Genomic DNA, 19,905 nt, shown 5'->3' with positions numbered 1-19,905 from the left:
AATGCATGAAGGGTTTGAATAGATACATCCCCAAAGAAGATATGTGTAGATGGCAAATGAATAGCCTCATTGTTGCTTGAGGTCCCAGCAGACATTGCCTCTCTTTCAGCTACCACGGTATGAACCATGCTGTGCTGTTATTGCCACTATGTAAGCACAGAAAGCCCATACCAAGGCTTACTTTCCAGTTCCTGTTGACAGTGAAGAGCTGGGACAATCTGAACTGGGACAATCAGCTGCAGAGATCAGATCCCAGGCAAGGCTGGCAGCCTACGGAACCCTCCCCCAACATCTCCCTCGTCTGAGCAGTACCTTACGGCTACCAAATCCCGAGGGCCCGGGTTCTTTTATATTCTTTTGATGCTACTCTTGCCAAGGAATAGATGGGACAGGCCAGCTGCTTGATGTCGATGCTTGTCCACAGTTCAAGGTGTCAGATTCTGGACTCTGTCTCAGTCATGTCCCAACTGCCACCAAGAGGCCTGTGGAAAATCTTCAGTTGCTCTCAGACCATGACCGTCATTTCATGGCCCCAGGCTCTCCAGTAGGCAAACAGAGTTGATCAGGTAACATACAGGAAGCTAAACATGAGACACGCTGATTCAATGCTGTTTCTAGTGCTTGCTCTAGAGAAGATTTCTGGGGAAGAGAAGAAAAATATATATAGCAACATAGTCACTCAGAGATGTGAGAATTTGGAGGTGACCTAGGATCCACAGCTGAGACAAAAATGTTCTATTTATAATTTTCTAATGTATTTATTTATTGTTGTAATACTGGAGATTTCAACCCAGGGCCTCATATGTACCATGCACGTGCTCAAAAACTGAAGTACATCTCCAGCCCTCTTTGATTTCTTTGACTTGAGGCCAGTCATGAACTTGTGATTCTCCTACCTCAGCCTCCCAAGTAGCCAGGATGACAGGTCTGTCCCCTCCCCCAGGCCCAGTGAGATGCTGTATTTAGACATGACCCAAGCTGCTGTCCATTGGAGCCTGTACAAAGTGAACGGCTGGAGCCTGGCCAGCCTCTGTTGGCCACACTCTATTATTGTGGAGCACTTTACAGCAATGGAAGAATGGGGACAAGAAGGCAGTGCCACTTTGAGCAGGCCTCCAGGAAAGACTGCTAAGGGATGGGTTTCACTTTAGGATTAAATGCTAAATGTTAGAGGAGCAAATATAGATTTGTACTAACTTGTATTTATGGGTATAAAATTCTGGAAGAATACATAGGGACAGGTTTTAAAAAAGAGTCCATTGCTTGTGACTAGAGAGAGCTGAGCAGATGACAGACAAAATGGGAGGCAGGTTTTCCTCGGTTCTGAACCTGCAAGGAGCCTTTATGCACACAAGTTACCCATCTGTGTTTCCAACCAACCATGAGCCAGAGACATTCAGAATCTGGCTATAGTTCTGTAATAGGGCCCTGGTTAGTGCCCATATAGCCTTAGGTTCCAGCCCCAACACACACACACACACACACACACACACACACACACACACATACCACATCTGTACTGAGCATATACAGAGTTTCTTCCTTGATATTATTTTCTAAAAGGACAACATAGCAGCTATTTCTGTTGTAGCATTTACATGATGCCAGGTATTTTAGGTCATCTCTATTATAAGACAGATTTTTATGCAAATATGAGGTCAATCATAGTTAGCTTTGACTGTCAGATTGACAAAGCCTAAAGTCATCTTAGAGGTACTGCTCAGTCAGATTGGCTTTGTGGGCATGATGTCTGCAAGGGAGTATTTGTGCCAATGCCTCGAAGATAAGAAATGTCAATGATTTTGGGTTTTTTTTGAAATATGACTTTTGGGGGGCTGGAGAGATGGCTCAGCAGCTAAGAGCACTTGCTGTTCTTACAGAGGACCTGGGTTTGACTCCTAGCACCACATGGTGGTTCACACCTATCCTAACTCCAGTACCAGGGGATCTGTTTACTGCTCTAGAGGCTCTGGGATCAAGAAGAACGGGGCCAATAAGTGAGGCAGACTAAAGTCTTATACAAAAGTCAACTTTATTCAGAGCATCAGACAATTTATACACTGAGGGTTAAGAAGAGACATGAGTGAAGTGTACAATCACAAGGGCAAGCTGCACATGGCGGACATAAAAGCATGATCCAATAAGTTCTATGTTTTTGAAGAAACTGAAGTCACAAGAGTCTTGCCTTGGTTTCCTGGAGTTTTCTCCCAAGAGATTTCTTCATACAACTCCATTCTTGGACCATGTTCCAGACAGGATCCAAAGCACTCTCCTACCTTCCACAAACATCAGGCATAAACATGGCGCATAGTCATATATGCTGGCAAAGCATTCCTACATATAAAATAAAAATAAACCTTTTTTAAAACATATGACTTTGTTACTCTGCTAACCATTTTCTGCCTTATAACAGAATGTCCAGGATAATAAACATATGAAGAGAAGAGGTTGGGTTTGAGCCACAGCCTTGGAGGCCCCTCATTTGAGGCCTGTGGCAGTATATTGTGGTGATAAGTCACTCACCTCATGGACACAAAGTAAAAGAAGACAAGAAAGGGCCAGAGCTTCACAGTCATCTTCAAGGGCACACCCCAGTGACTTAACCTTCTTTTAATAGGCCCTACCTACTTAAAGGTCTACCAACTCCCAATGGTGTCAAGCTGCTGGCAAATGACTTCCAACCCATGGGGCTTGGAGGGGACACTTCAGGTATAGCAATGACCTCAATACAATGGTATTGAAAGCTGTGTGTGGTGGCACATGCCTTTGATCCCAGCACCCTGGGGACAGAGGCAGGTAGATCTCTGCGAGTTCAAGGCCAGCCTAATCTACGAAGCAAGTTCCAGGACATCCAAGGCTGTATAGAGAAACCACATACATACATATATACATACATACATACATACATACATACATACACACATAAGTTAAATGTTCACAGTATATTGTTAAATGGAAAAAAAGGGGGTACAAAACAGCAAGTATGAGCCGGGCATAGTAGCTCATACCTATGATCAGAGCACTCAAGGGCTGAGGCAGGGTTGCAAGATCAAGGCCAACCTGGGTCTTATAGAGACCCTGTCTCTAAAACCAAGCTAGTGAACTTAAAAGGGACTTTTAATATTTTTCTACTTTTTTCTGAGCTTTTAAAATGAGCATCCCACATGCTTCTAATGGGAAAATAAGAATAGTTATAGAATTGAGAGGTTCAGTGGGGGTGAGAGGCTCACTGGAAAAATGTTGAGCTGCTAAAATCAGGCCTCTGCCATCCCACTCATGCCCATGTCACTCAGGCCCAGCAAAGGTCTGTGCCTTAGGAGGAGAGAAGGTGTGGGAACTCCAGGACAAGAGTGGAGAACACAGAGCCAGCTCTTCAGGAGCCTAGTGGAGGGATAAAGAGACCCAGAGATAGCCTGTGACTGGCCTGAGGCCACACAACGGGCCAAGGACAGATGAGCCACGCTTGGTCAGGCCTTGGTCTCCAATATCAAGATGCCTGGACACAAGACAAATTATGTTCCTTAGCTCAAATGAAGGAAAAGAACAAAGATTTACTCAATATGGCCATGGCCTATCACTGGTGGTGCATGCCTTTAATCCTAGCACTCAGAAAGCAGAGGCAGACAGATCTCTGTGAATTTAAGGCCAATCTGGTCTACAGAGAGAGTTCCAGGACAGCCAGGGTGATTTCACAGAGAATCCCTGTTTTGAAAACAAAACAACAACAACAACAACAACAACTAATGTGGCCCCATTGGGAAGAGGGACAAAGAGTTCCATCATTGAACCCCCAAGTTTTTGGAATCCTGAAATGAGAGAGAGCAAAGTTTAAATTGAGAGCCAAGACTATGCACATCTAAGCAGTGACAGTCAAGGTGTGGTCCTGCTCACCACTGACCCCTCACTGTCAGGGCTTTAGTCTCATCCTGTAAGGTGCTCTAACAACTTGTAACCTATGTGAAATCTTCCAGGAAAGACAGGTTCTCCCAGCAGGAGTTTCCTTGGGAAATTCCTAGTTCCTTAGGGTCCATTGTTTCAACAATCTGATAGTCACATGGAGAGATACAATAGTGTCTTTAGAATATCTTCATTTCTTCCCAGGCTGGTTACAGTGCCACAGCAAAGAGACAAAGTGGCCAAAATATTGAGGGCGCTCCTGGAGACCTCCTAGCCATGGCAACAGAATGAGTGGAAGGTTGAGGGTAAAACTTTCCATCCTGTCACTAAGATGAAAGAGTTTAAGACTGTGGACAATGACTATGTTGTCACTGTCCTTGGGACCAGTGCAGAGTCCCTAATCCCTGTTTCACTTCTGGGCCACCCTCATGCAGTTGGCAGAGGGACATGTAACACCATTTCTCAGATCTTATGTAGCAGTCAAGGGACAAGGTGCTGAGTAGCTCCGTGTACCAGTCAATTGCAGGGGCATCAGAATGAAGGGGGACAGGCCAAAAGGTCACAAGCTGCAAGGTTCCTGATATGCGACACTCTAGCAAAAGCAAAAGGACAAGGATGGAAACCTGGTCAGGTGGATGGGTGAGGAGTTAAACCAAGTGTCAAGGCTGGACACTGTTTTGGACTGAGTGGTGGTGGCTGCTCAGTGCCTTGTAGAATGCCTGCTCAAAGAAGGGGTTCTTACTAATGTAAACACTCCTTTAAATTTTGTTAAATGAAGACAAACAAACAGCAGTTGGACAGATATGTAGGACTGTATTTTACTATTCTATCTACAAATGTGTTTGGAAAAAATTCAAAACAACAAATAAAATCATGCCCAAGCCTTCCCCTACCACCACCCCAATGGTTTTTTCCCAGCTCCATGTCAGAGGCCCTTGCTGTACTGACCCCATGGCAGTCAGCAGCTTCCCACCAGTGCTGTTTGTTTGTGTGTTTGTTTGTTGAGACAGGGTTTCTCAGGGTAGCCCTGGCTGTCTCGAACTCACAGAGAACCATCTGCCTCTGTCCCCGAGTGCTGGGATTAACAGTGTGAGCCACCACCACCCAGCCCCAGTAGTGCTCTTTAACCCAGTTCCTTTGCTTTAGCTCTTTTATTTATTTATTTTGTTTTTTTTTTTTTTTTCGAGGCAGCGTTTCTCTGTATGGCTTTGGAGGCTGTCCTGGAACTCACTCTGGAGACCAGGGTGGCCTTGAACTCACAGAGATCCGCCTGCCTCTGCCTACCAAGTGCCGGGACTAAAGGCGTGTACCACCAGCACCCGGCCTTGCTTTAGCTCTTCTCACTGCCTGGACCGCTCTCCCTTCTCCCTCTACCACCCAACGTATTCCTTTACTTCCTTCAAGTCTTTCTTAAAAAGCCTTCATCTCAGCTGAAGCCTGCCTGAAGCCAGACTGCCTCCAGGAGTGCACTGACCCAGAACCAGCTGGATGAGAAGCATTTGCTCCATCAGCCTACTCCTGCTGTCTTTGATTTCTGTGCACTCCTGTGGAGCCATGCTGCAGGGATACCGGGATCCGAGGCTTTGTCTGCTTTGCTCATTTGTGTCCTCGCAACAGTGCCTGCTCCACAGGAGATAGTCAGTACATACTTGGTAGATTAGAGAGCACCCAAATAAATCAGATCCACACCCCTTCTCTGGTCCTCATGAAATCCAAGCAGGCACAGCCAAAGGGAAGCTCCCAGTACTGAGTCATTCAGTGACTACAGCAAACATTCATTGCTCATTTTATTCTTTTTCTGAAAAGGACTTGCTTATTTGGGTTAGGTGTACAGGATTGCATATAGCTCAATCTGAGGATGTAGCTGAGAATTGCCTTGAAATCCTACCCCCACCTCCCAAGTAGTGCTAGGAGTACAGGCCAACACTATGCCTGGCTTCCAAACGAGATTTCTGCAGGGCTTGCAGACCCCAGCATGTAAAGAGACAGGAGCAGGGAAGAAAGAGTCAAAGAGAGGAGAGCTTGTCATGTGCTGCTAGGCCCTTATCAGGCCATACTCTCCCCTGGTCCAGACTGGCAGGTCAGACACCTGGTCAGAAGGCATAAATGCAGAGGCGGGCTCCTCCAGGAAGTGGCACTGGGATAGTCATGCAAAGGCCCAGTGGTGTGCAGATGAGTGGCCTGTTCAGACACTGTCCAGGAACATACTCTGGCCATCTCCACTTAGATTCTTGGGGAGTGAAGTCACCTGAGACTCACATGTCTTATCTTCCTAGTTCACAGTTGCCTCCAGCTCTGACTGCCAAGTTCACAGCCCTCTCTGATCACAGGATCCCTTTCTGATTGCCTGAGCCACCTTTTGTTTACAAATACTTGGATACAACACACACTTGTTAAGAAACGGAAATTATTTGCTCAGAAAAGACACTCTCAAGATAGTATATCTGATCTCTAACCAAACAATAAGAAAAATAGGAAGAAATCAAAATGGAAATTTAGGGGGCACAAAACCAGACAAAAGTGTTCATTAAATGGATATGCAAATGGCCTGGCAGCCTGGGGAAAGGTTCAAGAGCCAATCACTGCCACTAATGACAAACATAAGGTCTTAACAATGTAAAATTGTACATTTAGAAAAGGATCTTGCAGTTTTTCACAAAACTAAACATACACCAGCTATAAAACCCAGCAATACATTCCTGGGAACTACCCCAGGGAAATGCTGGCCAGAGGACATCCAATCCAAAACATGTTACTCATAGCAGCCCCAAACCAAAACAACCCATGGAATACCTGACACAGTGATGAACATGGTAGCAGCAACATCATGGCTGATCACAAGTGATGCCTAGAAACTAAGCACTAAACTAGGGGGTGGAAGCACATGCCTTTAATCCCAGCACTCAGGAGGGAGAGACAGGTGGATCTCTTAGTTCAAGGCCAGCCTGGTCTACAGAGTAATTTCCGGGACAGCCAGGTCTACACAGAGAAATCTAGTCTCAAAAGAAAAAAAGAAAAGAAAGGAAAGAAACTAGATACGAAATGTTGTGTAGTTCCATTTTATAGGATGTTCTTAGGAAAAGCTGACAAGTCAATAGTGCTAAAGTCAGGGAGCAGCAAGGCACCAATTGGTAGGGGATCCATGAAGATCTCCATTTGGCTGTTAAGTGCTCCCTGGCCCCACCACCACCACCCACACAGTTTGTATTGGCTTGAACTCACAACCTTCAAGCACTCTCCCACTGAGGTATACCCAAGCTTTCTGTATGTCCATCTGTGTGGTGGTCTCAGAGATGTAGACATCAACTTTGCACCTTAATAGAAGGTGATTCTGTGAACATCTATGGCAGGCTTTCCAAATACTATTTGTTTGAAGAGTAGTTCCAAATATTATAGCTTCTAGGGAGACACTGGTTCCTGGATAGCTAGCTCCCCAGGGACCTCGCCTCGCATTTCTGCTTTTTTTGGGGGAAAGGTGTCTTTTTCACCCAGTCCCAAACATGCCTGGGGGTAAATCTCTCAAATCTCTCAACAGCAGCTTCAACTACCCCGGGTGGATGGACTACACAGCGCCAGTCCCCGCAGGGTTCCAGCTGAGATTAGATTGCCTTTTGATGTCCAGCCACAGTAAAATAGGCTATCTATGCCTCAAGCTTGCCAATGCCCAATATTCGATGGCTGTCTTTGGGAGAATCAGAATTGCCCCACAGGTCGTTATGTGTTTTTTCAGATAGATCCGTGTGGGTCCCAGAGATGCATCTGGGCCAAATGCCAGGACAATCGACACCCTTGAGGGACCAACACATCATTTGTTGAGGCAGCGACAGAAACGCGCCACGCGGCCTCTTTAAGAGACGCCAGGAATGTATCCAAACAGACCGTGCGCACGGCGCACGTGACTCACAGCTGATTTCCGGCCCCGCCCCCTTCTCCGGCCCGCGCCGCCCGAGAGTCAGTTCGCTGCGGCCCGCGGTCCCCAGCTTCGGCGCGCGCGATGGCGCACGCAGCCCCGCCGAGCGCGCTGGAGCAGAGCGGCCCCATCCGCGTGGAACACGACCGCCAACGTCGCCAGTTCTCCGTGCGCCTCAACGGTACCGCGCTGCCTTTGTTTGCGCGCGCGCGGGCGGGACGGGGCGGGACCTGGCGGACGGATCCCGGGGCGGGAGGGCTCCAGAACCCCGACAGGCATCGCCGGAGCGCGCCCGCCCGGGCAGCCCGCACCTGCTAGCGCTGCCGGCTTCCGGCGCCGCGGACGGAGGGCTGCCACTCTGCATCCCAGAGAGCAGGTCGCTGATGACCTGCCCCCCCCCGACCCCCCACCCCCGGTGTTTGGTTGCTTCCTGCCGTCCTGGAAGAGCCTGCGCGGGCCTGGGGCATAACCCAGGGAATTTGTGGCCTGGAGGAGGAGGCGGGTAGGCGACTCTGAGATTTTAGCCAACTTCTCCAGTCGATGTGTGCCTCGGCCTCCCGGAATCTGACTTGGGGCTGTAGTGAAGACTGCTTTAGCTGACAGTGAGGATGAGATACTGTGGCAGTAAAGGTTCAGAATGACACATTCGGTGCACAGCAAGTGCTGATAAACATAGGTAAATGGCTACTTTTCAAACCAGAGAGCTAGGTCAAGGCCTCATCTTCTGTAGCGTTTGTACCAGCAGACCGACACTCCTCCCATTGATCCCGGGGGCTGGAAATGATTGTGAAATATGGGACCTTGAGTTCTTTGTAGCCCACCCCTCCCAGCTGGGCCCCCAGGGCATGTCCGTGACCAGACTTAGAGGCCACTGCGCCAGTTTTGAAGGGACATACTTGGGTGAGGTCAGCCAGTAAGTTGTACAGCTGTGAAGGTAATGAGCAGCCTATGCTGACTTCCTGAGCCAGCCTTCTGTGACCTGCACTTGGTCACAAGCAGAAGAGGCCTGGTCTCCTGTTTGTGCCACCCAACTACAGGGGAGGCAGCTGTCACTTCCTGTGTTGTGACATACCACCCCACATCACACATGAGTAAACTGAGGCTGGGGCTCAGGAAGTGACTTGTCCTGTCATATTCAAATCTGAGCCCAGCCGCCCCTTTGCCATGCCCATGCCCTTTCCATAGAGAAACAAGTCCTGTTGTGACACTTGGCCCTAGTCACTTGAGAGGCCTTATCTGAGGTTTTTCAGAACCTCTTATCTGAAGTAGTTCCAGGGAGGCTATGATTCTCCAGGTGACTCCGGAGGCCCATTAGATCCACAAAGAGAAAGGTGGAGAACTCTTGGGTTCCCCCTCCCCCTTTCTCTTCCAGGTGGGTCCAGTCAAAAGAATAGCACTCCATGCTGACTGTGAGCAGACTATAGCTTTAAACTTAACCCTTCTGGAACCTGCTGCTCTGTCACTTAACACAAATGGTGCCCTAGGGAGACAGGGTGGCTAGAGGCAGGCAGCCCCTCCTCTGCTCCTCCTGCACAGCCTGTACAACTAGGATTCATTCCACTAGTATTAACTGAGTACCTACTGTTTACCAACGTTCTTCAAGATGTCCAGGACTTGTGGGGCTGACAGTCTAGAGGGGGAGATGGGCCTCAAATAAATTACATAGTATCTTGTAGAACAAAAGCCCTTGGGAGAAGTGACACTGGGCAGAAGGAAGGATACATTGGGGCAGAGCTGCCCTTTAGCATCAGATTCCAAGAAGTTGGCTTTTTTTGATTGATTGGTTTTGGTTTTGGTTTTTTTTTTGTTGTTTTTTTGTTTTGTTTTGTTTTGTTTTGTTTTGTTTTTGAGACAGGGTTCCTCTGTGTTGTTTTAGAGTCTGTCCTGGAAGCTCAGTAGACCAGGCTGGCCTTGAACTCACAGAGATCCGCCTGCCTCTGCCCCTGAGTGCTGGGATTAAAGGCGTGTGTCACCAACACCCGGCCAAGTAAAGACCTGAATAAGGCAAGAAGGCACTGAAGAGGGCACCATGAGAAAGACACAATTGAGAGGGAAGGCCCGACAGTACCCATTGTGTATTCAGAGCAGCCAGGAGCAGTGCGTGGATAGAGGAGCATGGGCAGTTAGGGAGAGACTGAGAGCTCACAGGGGAAGAATAGTATAGGACCTGGGAATGTTACCTTTGACCCTGAGCACTGTGGGTTCCTGAAAATGCCCTGGGAAGAGGACAGATGACATGGACCAGGAACCCTAAGGCTGGAATGGTGGGGAACATACTGTGGGGAGCTGGCAACTACACTGGTCCAAGCAGTGTGAGCAGGGGTGGGAAGAAATGTCCTAAGTCCTGAGCTGATATGACAGGAAACATGGAGAGAGCTTGTTGGTATGGAATGTGAGAGGAGACTAGAATTCAAATATATATGACCCCCAAATTGAAGTTCTCAAATGCTGGATGTGTGGCCACTGTTTTCATAGGTGGGAGACCAGGGCACAGGGCTGGTGAACAGCAGCTAGTCCAGACCCTGAAGTTGCTTTCTGAGGGTTGTCATCTAAAGATTGGAAGAAGTCAGATAAAACCCCTGCCTCCAGCCCCTTCCTTGCCTTCTCTTTCTTACCTCAGCCAGGGCCAGCCACTCAGGTTTGTGTATGTGTTTTAAATATTTGTTTTTAGTGTGTGTGTGTGTGTGTGTGTGTGTGTGTGTGTGTGTGTGTGTGTGCCTGCCGCGTGCGTGTGTGCGTGTGACATGTATTCCAGTGCCTGGAGAGGTTAAAAGAGGACATCAGATGCTGCAGCTGGAGTTACAGGCAGGTGTGAGCTGCCAGACATGAGTGCTAGGAACTGAGGGTCCTCTGTAAAAGCAGAAAGCCCTCTTAACTGCCGAGACAGCTCTCCAGCCTCTGGGACAGCTACTTGTTACAAAAAGGCTCCCTCAGATCCCTCCCAGAATCTCTCTACCCCTTACTTTACAAGGAGGAAGACATACTAGAACTGAGCCCAGCTGGTTCCTCCAGTTCCTGGGTGCCCAGCACTGTCTCCAACATGCCTATCTGAGGCCTGGGTCACTCAGAGCCTAACCTAGACTGAGACTGTGTCACCACTAATCCAGGTGGTAGGACCACTCATCCATTGCATGGGTGTTGGGGGGTGTTAGAGCTGACAGTGCCACATGAGCTGTCATCCTGACCCATGATGGTGGGCAGGAAGAAGCCTTTAGTGAGGGAACACCTGGAATGAGAAGGCAGTGCCCACCTGGGAGGCCCTGGGTATATAGATGTGGCAAGTGGGAAAATGAGCAAGCAGCTAACCAAACACTTAGTGGCTGCTGTAGGGAGGAACTGCAGTCAGGGTGTGGCTGGAGCCTGCTGGCACATCTGAAATCAAGCCTGTGTACTTCTGCAGGTCTAAGCAGACACCTGCCGGGGACTTGGCTGTTCTCTGGGGATCCTGCTAAAGACACAGGGTCTAGCCTTGGGGCTTCCATATGCTTCCACTAGTCCACCTTTAGTCTCAGCATCTGGTAGGAAGAAGCAGGTTTTTGAAAGATATTTCCTGGGGGTTATGGGGGCAAGGTGGTGACTATCTTGACCACCAGACACCAAAGGCCTAGGCAGAGAATCACTGCGATATCCCTGGGTTGCCCATAAGCTAAGTAAGCTCCATGGGATTGAGAGCAGGAAGAAACTGAAGGTACTGGCAAGTTTGCAAGAGCTCGGTCCCTGTCCCCCAAGACTGCTGGGAACATAAGCTGGTCTTTTGGTGGCCCTAAGATCCCCATCACCAGGTTCCCTACACTGTGTGTCCCTTATGCACTCAGGCCAGCCACTCTGGCTTCCTTGTCATTCTGAGCATCATGAGGACTTTACTTCTGTGCTCACCACCTGAACTTCTCACACTAAAGGTTCTGTGTCCCTCATTTCTTCAGGTCTTTTGCACAAGAGCCAGATAATCCTTTTTATAACGAGAGCCCCCACTCCTACTCCGTCCCCCTTCTCTGCTCTCTGTGCCCATTTCCTGAGAATCCTATCATTTGTGTTTCCCCTACTAAAATGTGAAGGAGTGCCATGTCAGTTTTGTTCACTGCCTCCCACCTAACACTCCAAACACAGCCAGAACATAGTGGGCAGTCAGTGACTTAGGGTCAACTGGGAGGTCAGGACAGATGGGCTGATCTCTCAGTAACCAGGTTAGTTCCACAGCAGCTTCCCTCTGCACTCCCATCTCTAATGAGCTTGATTGACCCCAAGTACAGACCCAGACCTGGATCCCACATCTTGCAGCTGCAGGGAGTAGCTGTGGTGGTTACAGCTGGGCCTTTGCCAGGGAGTGGGCACAGCCCCAGAACAAGTCAAGAAGGGAGAGAGCATCCTAACTCTGGAGGTGGGAAGAAGGAGGCATAGTTCCATGATCCAAAGCACTGAGGCTGGCTAAGGTGATGCATGTCCATAATTGCAGCACTCTGGGTTCTAGGCCAGCTTGGTACTGTGAGACCCTGTCTCAGAAGAAAAGAAGGAGAGAGCATAGTTTGGAGAGTGGGTTCCTGGGTTACACTCTGCCTTCAGCCCCTGTGTGGTTGCATAACTTGGGTCTCAGGAGTTTAGCTCTGGAAATAAGGTGAATCATAGTCCCCTCCTGGGACTTGGGGGAGACATGAGTGAGGACACCAAGGGCAGAACCCTCAAAGATGCCTAGAGTGTGTGTGGGATGTGATTCTCCACTGTGCCTATCATTTCCCTTGTGACACCTGGTACAGGCAGGGGACCCAGGCACATGAAAATTTGAACATGCAAAATGCAGCTAGTTTGGAAGTTAAAATACATGAAGGACACTTTTCTTTTAGAAAGTAGCACATTCAAGGCCAGTGCTAGCAGGTTCTAGACCAGCCTAGGCTCCCTGAGACCCTGTCTCCAAATCAAAAACAAGCAAAGGCATTAACGTGTTTTATTTTAACGCTAGGGAACCATGTGCTCCAGCCTCAGGACCTCTCCTGCCCATACCTCTTGTTCTTCCTTTGCTCTTCCCTTAACTGTGCCCTTCCCAGCTGACAGTCTTTGTCCTGAGAACCCTCTGGCAACCCCTGCCATAATGTCTCTCTACCTCTCCCCGGTGCCAGCTTGAGCATTTCTTTATACCTAACCAGTCCCTTCAAATTAAAAAATGTTGGGTTTCCCTTTGGCTTCTTTTCTCATTGAGCACACCCTAGCTGCCAGCAGGTCCTCCAAAGCAGACACCTTTGGAACAGTCTGGCTTCCTCTGCCCACCAGGACTGAGGCTGCTGCTGCACTGGATCCTTTTGCCCTAGATTATTGCCACACAGCAGCCAGGGTACTCTGTGAAACCAGGAGTTACCTTCCATCCCTCTACTGCAGACCTAGTTTATGATAGCCAAGAAGGCACTGCAGGACCTGCCCCTGTCACTTCCCACTCCCTTGGTCCACACCAGCTAGTCACACCAGCATTCTCACTCCCTCGTAAAGGCGCTGTCCTGCCTCAGAGCCTTTGCACAGCTGTTTCTACTGATACCTCTCCCGAGCCAGTGTGTCTCACACCCATTCCCTGTCTACTGATATGTTATACACTACTTGCTTTTCTTGTTTATCTTTCCTCCCCTTAGTCATGAGGGCAGATCCTTGTTCCTTTCTGTATGCCCAGCACCTGAAAAGTGTTTGCGACTCAGTAACATTGGCTGGATGGGTGGATGAGTGGATAGGTAGTCAGCGCTACAAATTGTGGTTGGAGCAACTTCCCTGGGAACATTTGCCAGCAGAGCTTTTGGTAGACTGGTGAACTCTTGTCCTGGCAGGGATAGGATGGTGGATAACTATTTGTTCCTGCTTCCTGTGCCTAATGTTGGTGCATTGTGGACTCTAATTCAGCTTGAGTCTTGGCTGAGGGATGGGCAGGACTTGTGTTCTGACTGATAGTGCCTCCTGTATCCTCCTCCACTGAAGTCATGGGTTTGTTGGACTCTTGTGTCCTGTGCTGGACCTTAGGGAGGAAGGGAGGGTCAGCTGAGAACACAGGGTTAGGGTCCCAGTAATGACAGTAGCAAGGGCTTATGGGTGGTTGTGTGTTGTTGGTACCACCTTGAGCCTGTAGCAGAGAATGCCCCATTAAGCCCTACACACAGCCCTCTGAGGAATGCCATCATGCCCCTACTCTGGGGATATGGAAACCGAGGCACAGGAGTTATTCAAATTCACCTCTTATAGCACACTGGTAGTCTGGCTCCAGAGACTGTTCTTTACACATGGAATTGCCAGGAACAACCATGCTCTGAGGACCACTGGAGTCCACACCTCAGCTATTTCCATTTTTGGTATTTCAAGACGGGTTTTTTAATGTATTGTTTTGGAGCCTGTCCTGGCACTCACTCTGTAGACCAGGCTGGCCTCAAACTCACAGAGATCCGCCTGCCTCTGCCTCCCGAGTGCTGATATTAAAGGCCTGCGCCACCAATGCCCGGCTTCACCTCAGCTATTTCTATCCCCTGTTCCAGGATGTCACGACCGGGCTGTCCTGCTCTATGAGTATGTGGGCAAGCGTATTGTAGACCTGCAGCATACAGAGGTTCCAGATGCTTACCGTGGCCGTGGCATTGCCAAGCACCTGGCCAAGGTATGGTGAGTAGCAGACCAAGACGCAGCTGCCACCTTTCCCTTGCAAGGAAGATTGATTGGTGGCTAACTGTCGTCTGTGTCTAGACCACAGCTTCACAGGCCCATCTGGCCAGAGTTTGCTGTTGACAGTGGGAGAGCTTTTTGGACATTGCTTATTATACTCCTGGGCCTTCTGTGGCAGATGGCCACTATTCTGAGCATAGGGTCCCTGAGGCCTGACTCTGCCTTGGGATCAGGACTTGGCATGCATTACTTATTTAGTAAACCCTTATGATACAAAGTGAATGAGTGTCCAGGTCAGTGGGCTCATGCCCAGGTCCTCTACCTTCACGTGCCTTTCCCAAGCACTTCAAAATCCCAGGCTGCCTGAGGACAAAGTACAGGTGAAACAAAGAATGACTTTTGGGTGCAACCCCCACCCCTGTGCTTCTAGCGTAGCCTTCTGCTGGTTTCCCAATCCTGTGTCTCTCCCTTACTCCCTGCTTTTGGCTTTCCTAGATTGGAGTTCTCTTTCCCCCTCCCTGTGGGTCTTCCTGGGCCTCATGCCCTTACATATAAGACCTGGCCACAAACTAGTCTGTGAGTTAACCTAGTTATCAGGGAGGGAACTTGACTCTGATATAGGCAAAGTGGGAAGGTAGCCACCTGGGGGCCCTGGGGAAGTAACAGAGAGAGCTGATGGCTACCAATCTTGGACTGCAATGGGCCACAGCCCCCAAGTAAGCTGCAGTCTAACAGCTGTTCTCCCTCTGCTGGCCCAGGCCGCCCTGGACTTCGTGGTGGAGGAAGACCTGAAGGCCCACCTCACCTGCTGGTACATCCAAAAGTACGTCAAGGAGAACCCCCTGCCACAGTACCTGGAGCGCCTTCAGCCATGACCCAGGCCACTGTGTGCAGGAGTGCACCCTGTAGGCCTTCCACGTGGGCCTCGGCCAGCTCATGTGCTCTCAGGAACCTGTTCCCATGGGGACAGGCTCAGAGTTATTTTTGCAAGGACACTTGTCTGCAGCCCTCATGCAGGAATCTGGGGACCAGCTGCTGGCTGAGGATGTGTGGATATCCAGAGTGGAATGAAGAGCAGAACAAGTGGCCAAGCCCTTCTTCCCACAGAGGCCCTATGGCTTTGCTGAGGTCCTCCTTCCACCAGCTGCACATCCCATCTAGCCCAGCTACTGGGTCCCTGCTCAGACCAGCAAGAGGGTGAGGGAGAATCCCTGCCACCGCCTCCTGGAGCTGTGTCCTTCCTGCAGACGAGGAGGGTGTTCCCGGAGCCAAGAAGAACAACAGGAACCCTCTGTGCCAGCTTCCCAAGGTGGGGGTGCCAAGCCTTAGCCACTGCCAGTGCTAACCCTTTCTCTTTCTCAGACTTCTGTGCCCTGGCACAGGCAGTGGAATGGCAACAGAGGACAACCATTCCTGGTGTATGAGAGAGCAGTGGGTACAGCTCTAGCCCAGGCCTATCTGTGGGCATACACACCAACAACACATGAGCACAGACATAGGGCAGATGACAGTGAATGTCTTCCTTTTCTTGGTTACCCACACATTTTGGCTTCTCATGTGGGTTCTACAAGGAAACAAGGTCCCTGTCTGAAGGTCTGCCTTCCCATGGATCCATCTGCTGGGGTCGGTTCAGAGGATAGTGTTGGTCTTCTGAGCAGTGCAGTATCCTTGGCCCTCTCTGGCCTTCCAGCTGTACTGCCAGGCCTTTCTTGGGTGTCACCTTGGAGATGGGTGGGAAGGTGGCACAAAACATCCATTTTATATCCTCTCTTGTGCTTCTGGTCATCTCCCCACTGCTGCTTAGGCCACTCCAGACATCTGTGCACAGACACCTTCCCACTCTGCAGGAGTATTGAAATCTACCGGGAGGCCATGCACCCTGGCTGGGAATCCTTATACTCAGAACCCTTGAGCCTCACTCACCACTGCAGGCATGGGCATGGATCCCACCCTCAGCATCTCCCTACCTCCTGCACTCCTGGCTGTTACCCTGTCCTTGATGTTCCGTTTCCAGACTCCTAGAATTCCAGGATAACCCAGCATACCTCCCCTGCCCTTCTCTGTCTGCCAGGGACTCCTTTTCAGGGTCCAGAGAAACCCTGGGCCTCTAGGACGACATTGCTGACAGTATTCTGCCAGCTATGATGGCAATGTGTCTGCAACACAGTACTTGAATGAGGGTCCTGAATCATGTCGACCCAAGTAGAGTAGCTGGGCTTCCTCGGTGGGCTTGTTTCGAGTCCCTGCATGGTGGCCTGAGCATTCTCACTGACTTGGAAGCCTTAAAGTCCCACTGCCCAGGCTCCAGAGGTTTGCCAGCCCTGCGGTGTAGCAATAACCATATCTCTGCCTCTTTCTCTTGGCCAATACTGCCCAACTGGGCCACTCTGGTGCTACCCCATCTGCCTCCCCACCCCACCCCCAAACCTCCATGTCCTGGCTCACTTCAGGAGCCTATGGCTAGGCACTGGTCACTCTAGGCTTCATGTTCCTTCAGTAGGTCTGTGCTGTGGTCAGATCTCACTCTGGGGTTTCCCTTCCTTGCCCAGTCTACACAGGCAGTAACTCATGTGCCTTTCCTTCTCTGAACCTGCCACCAGTAGTGTCTGGGCCAAGGCTCGTCTTGGGACCTGTATCCTCCCCCTCACTTTTCTGACTTTTGACACATTGCATGATCCTGTTGGTAACTGATAAAAGACTAAGGCACAGCGAGGTCAGGGAGCCCCAGAGTGAAGGAATAAAGGGAGATAGGTTATCTAGGAGGCAGTCCTCCCTGGTGTCCAGCCTATTTCTTGGTCCTAAGCACTACCTGCATAGTGAGACAGCCCCACTTCAGGGGAGTCTAAGCTCTGAAGGCTGCCATGGCCTGACTGAGGTCTCCCAGCACAATAGTGGTAATTAGCATCAGGATCCCAGCCCAGGTCTGGACAACTTTGCTGTCTGTGCCTCCTCCTCGTTGCCTGGGCAACAACTTTACAGGGATTCCTAGTAGTAGTCATGGTACCACACTAGCCTCTGATACAAGAGCTGCTCTTTGCCCTGAAGTTGGTCATTCGGGGATTCCTGGCCCAACATTGGAAAAACACAGCAGTGCAAGTTTTCCAAAACAAGAACACAGGGAATCTGCTCGTGCCAGCTCCTCTTAAATGGGACCTAACCCATCAGGACTTGTGTAAGAGGCACAGCAGTTGCAACCCTTTTGGTGTTATCCCCATTTTAGTTCTCCTGGAAGCCCCAAGCGATATCAGCTATTGGGCCTGTTCTGCAGATGAAGGGACAGGGTCAGATTAAGGGAGTCCAGCCTGCAACCCACACAGCTAGACAGCCCAGGATCCAAAACTAGTCTAGTCCCTGTCTTCTAGATGGTTCCCAGCTCATATACTGTGGTCAGATGTCTACTTTGGGAGACAAATGACATCAGTAATACATAGATAAAATTTTTAGTGATTCCCTTATTCCTTTGAAGGACCGAGATAGGGCTCTGTCTTGAATTATAAAGTACATGGCCAACATCAAGAAGTCTGGCTTGAGAACAGGAACACTCCCCTAGAGCACCAGGCCACTCACCTCTTGTTCCTCAGATCAGGACTTGGGCTGGTTCGAGACCTTCCACAAGTCCTTTTACTCAGGGTCCTACTTCCACTCAATGCCCTACGTTTCATACACAAAAATCTTTCGTGGCTGTGGGTTGAGCTTTTAACTGCAACCTCCAGGATCACACTTGGGGGTTTCAGCTGTGTCCTATGGCTTCAAGATATTAAAGATGCTTTTCTGGTTGTCAAAGTTGCTCTCTGGTTCTCTTTCAGTGCCTTGGGACTGTTATGATAAAGTGTGGTGAACCTTGTGTGGGAGACCTTGGCAGATTCCATGGCTGGCAAGGGTGACTGACGTGGGAGACAAACATACCAGGCAGACAGAGCTTAAGTGAGAAGTTGTATTGGAAAGGGAGCAGGGGAATAAAGAAGTAAAGAGACACTGAGGACAGAAGAGAAGAGGGAGACAGGAAAAGCCCTGTCTGCCCCAGGGGAACAGAGCAAGAAAGAAGTGGGAAAAGAGAGCATAAGTGGGCAGGGTCTGCCTTTCAAAGGGGCCCTTTGCGCCTGCATACAGACCACAAAATGACGGGCCCCTGGGCTGACCAGGGCACTGCCTGAGTGCATTCTGCCAGGTGACAGGGGCAGGCCAGCATAATGCCCGAATCCTTATAGGGACAAACAGTTGATGGTGGTCTTTCTGTCTTTAGTATTGTCCTCAGTCACTACACCCCAGGCTACTCAGGAGGCTCTAAGGCCATTCATTGGGTCTTTGAGGCTTTGCTTTCAAAGCAGGTGATCACTGCAGCACTTGTGTATTAGTCTACTGTGTGGTTCTAGGATTCCCTAAACTAGAGAGTCCAAGGTCAAGGGTCACATCTGGCTTCTTAATTGCACAATTTGTGACAGGCAGCAGAAGAGTAAAAGAGTGTTTCCAAACACCCTGTACAGTAACAGTGCAATAATGATTAACCCATGCCTAAGGGCTGAGCCCTCATGACCCAGAGTATTTTTTTGTTTTGTTTTGTTTTTTGAGACAGGGTTTCTCTGTGTAGCTTTGGAGCTTATCCTGGCACTCACTCTGGAGACGAGGCTAGCCTCGAACTCGCAGAGATCCACCTGCCTCTGCCTCCCAAGTGCTGGGATTAAAGGCGTGCGCCAACAATGCCCGGCCAGAAATGTCTTAAAGTTCCACCTTACAACACTACTGGGGGTCAAGCATCAGTGCATGGTCTTTCTGGTACGTGTTGCACCACATGTAAGTTTTCAGGGGTCCATTCTCCCAGCAATGGAATCATTCCTGAGTTATACCTTGGTGGGGACAGATCAGCAATCCCCATGTTCACAGCTTGAGGCAACTATTTCTAGGAAGTCAGTCCCGCTACCAGCATGTGTCAGCCAACACAGGAAAATGAATCAATGTAGGATTTAGGGCAGAGAACTTAAATGTTAAAATTCTCAGCTGGGGGGGGCTGGAGAGATGGCTTAGAGGTTAAGAGCACTGACTGTTCTTCCAGAGGTCCTGAGTTCAATTCCCAGCAACCACATGGTGGCTCACAACCATCCGTTATGAGATCTGGTACCCTCTTCTGGTGTCCAGATATACATGGAAGCAGAATGTTGGATACATAATAAATAAATAAAAAATTTTTTAAAAAAAATTCTCAGCTGGGTGGTGGTGGTGGAGGCGGTGGCAACACACACCTTTAGATCCCAGCACTCGGGAGGCAGAGGCAGGCAGATCTCTGAGCTCGAGGCCAGCCCGGTCTACAGAGCTAGTTCCAGGACAGCCAAGGCTACACAGATAAACCCTGTCTATACAAATAAATAGATGAAAAGAATCTCAGAACTACTCAGGTTATTACACTGAGGCAGGAGGGGTAGATTCCTCCAACGCCATAATCACACAGTTGCCAAGGGTTCTCCCTGCTGAACAAGTTCCAG

The 19,905-nt window shown here is 49.6% G+C and overlaps 1 protein-coding gene and 1 long non-coding RNA gene across 2 annotated transcripts; one reads left to right on the top strand and one right to left on the bottom strand.

The window, feature by feature from the left end:
* Positions 1-2,015: 2,015 nt before the first annotated feature.
* On the bottom strand, positions 2,016-7,889 carry LOC118239123. The gene is made up of 2 exons (XR_004770676.1): positions 7,802-7,889; positions 2,016-2,334 (listed from the first exon to the last, which is right to left on the bottom strand). It is a non-coding gene; the product is annotated as an uncharacterized LOC118239123 (long non-coding RNA).
* Positions 7,857-18,214, top strand: Natd1 (N-acetyltransferase domain containing 1). The gene is made up of 3 exons (XM_027427267.2): positions 7,857-7,988; positions 14,305-14,423; positions 15,187-18,214. Exons 1-3 carry the CDS (start codon positions 7,892-7,894, stop codon positions 15,301-15,303), a joined length of 333 nt encoding a protein of 110 aa, XP_027283068.1. The 5' UTR covers positions 7,857-7,891; the 3' UTR covers positions 15,304-18,214.
* Positions 18,215-19,905: the final 1,691 nt, after the last annotated feature.

This window comes from Cricetulus griseus, chromosome 7, assembly GCF_003668045.3.
Source record: "Cricetulus griseus strain 17A/GY chromosome 7, alternate assembly CriGri-PICRH-1.0, whole genome shotgun sequence".
In the NCBI taxonomy this organism is placed as follows: domain Eukaryota; kingdom Metazoa; phylum Chordata; class Mammalia; order Rodentia; family Cricetidae; genus Cricetulus; species Cricetulus griseus.
The sequence above is the reverse complement of the archived record's forward strand: the minus strand, read 5'-3'. Positions and strand labels throughout refer to the sequence as shown.

Coding starts and splice junctions, on each gene's coding strand:
- Natd1 (XM_027427267.2), top strand. CDS start 7,892: ATGGCGCACGCAGCCCCGCCGAGCGCGCTGGAGCAGAGCGGCCCCATC. Junction 7,989..14,304: donor GTTCTCCGTGCGCCTCAACG/GTACCGCGCTGC, acceptor CCCCTGTTCCAG/GATGTCACGACCGGGCTGTC. Junction 14,424..15,186: donor TTGCCAAGCACCTGGCCAAG/GTATGGTGAGTA, acceptor CTGCTGGCCCAG/GCCGCCCTGGACTTCGTGGT.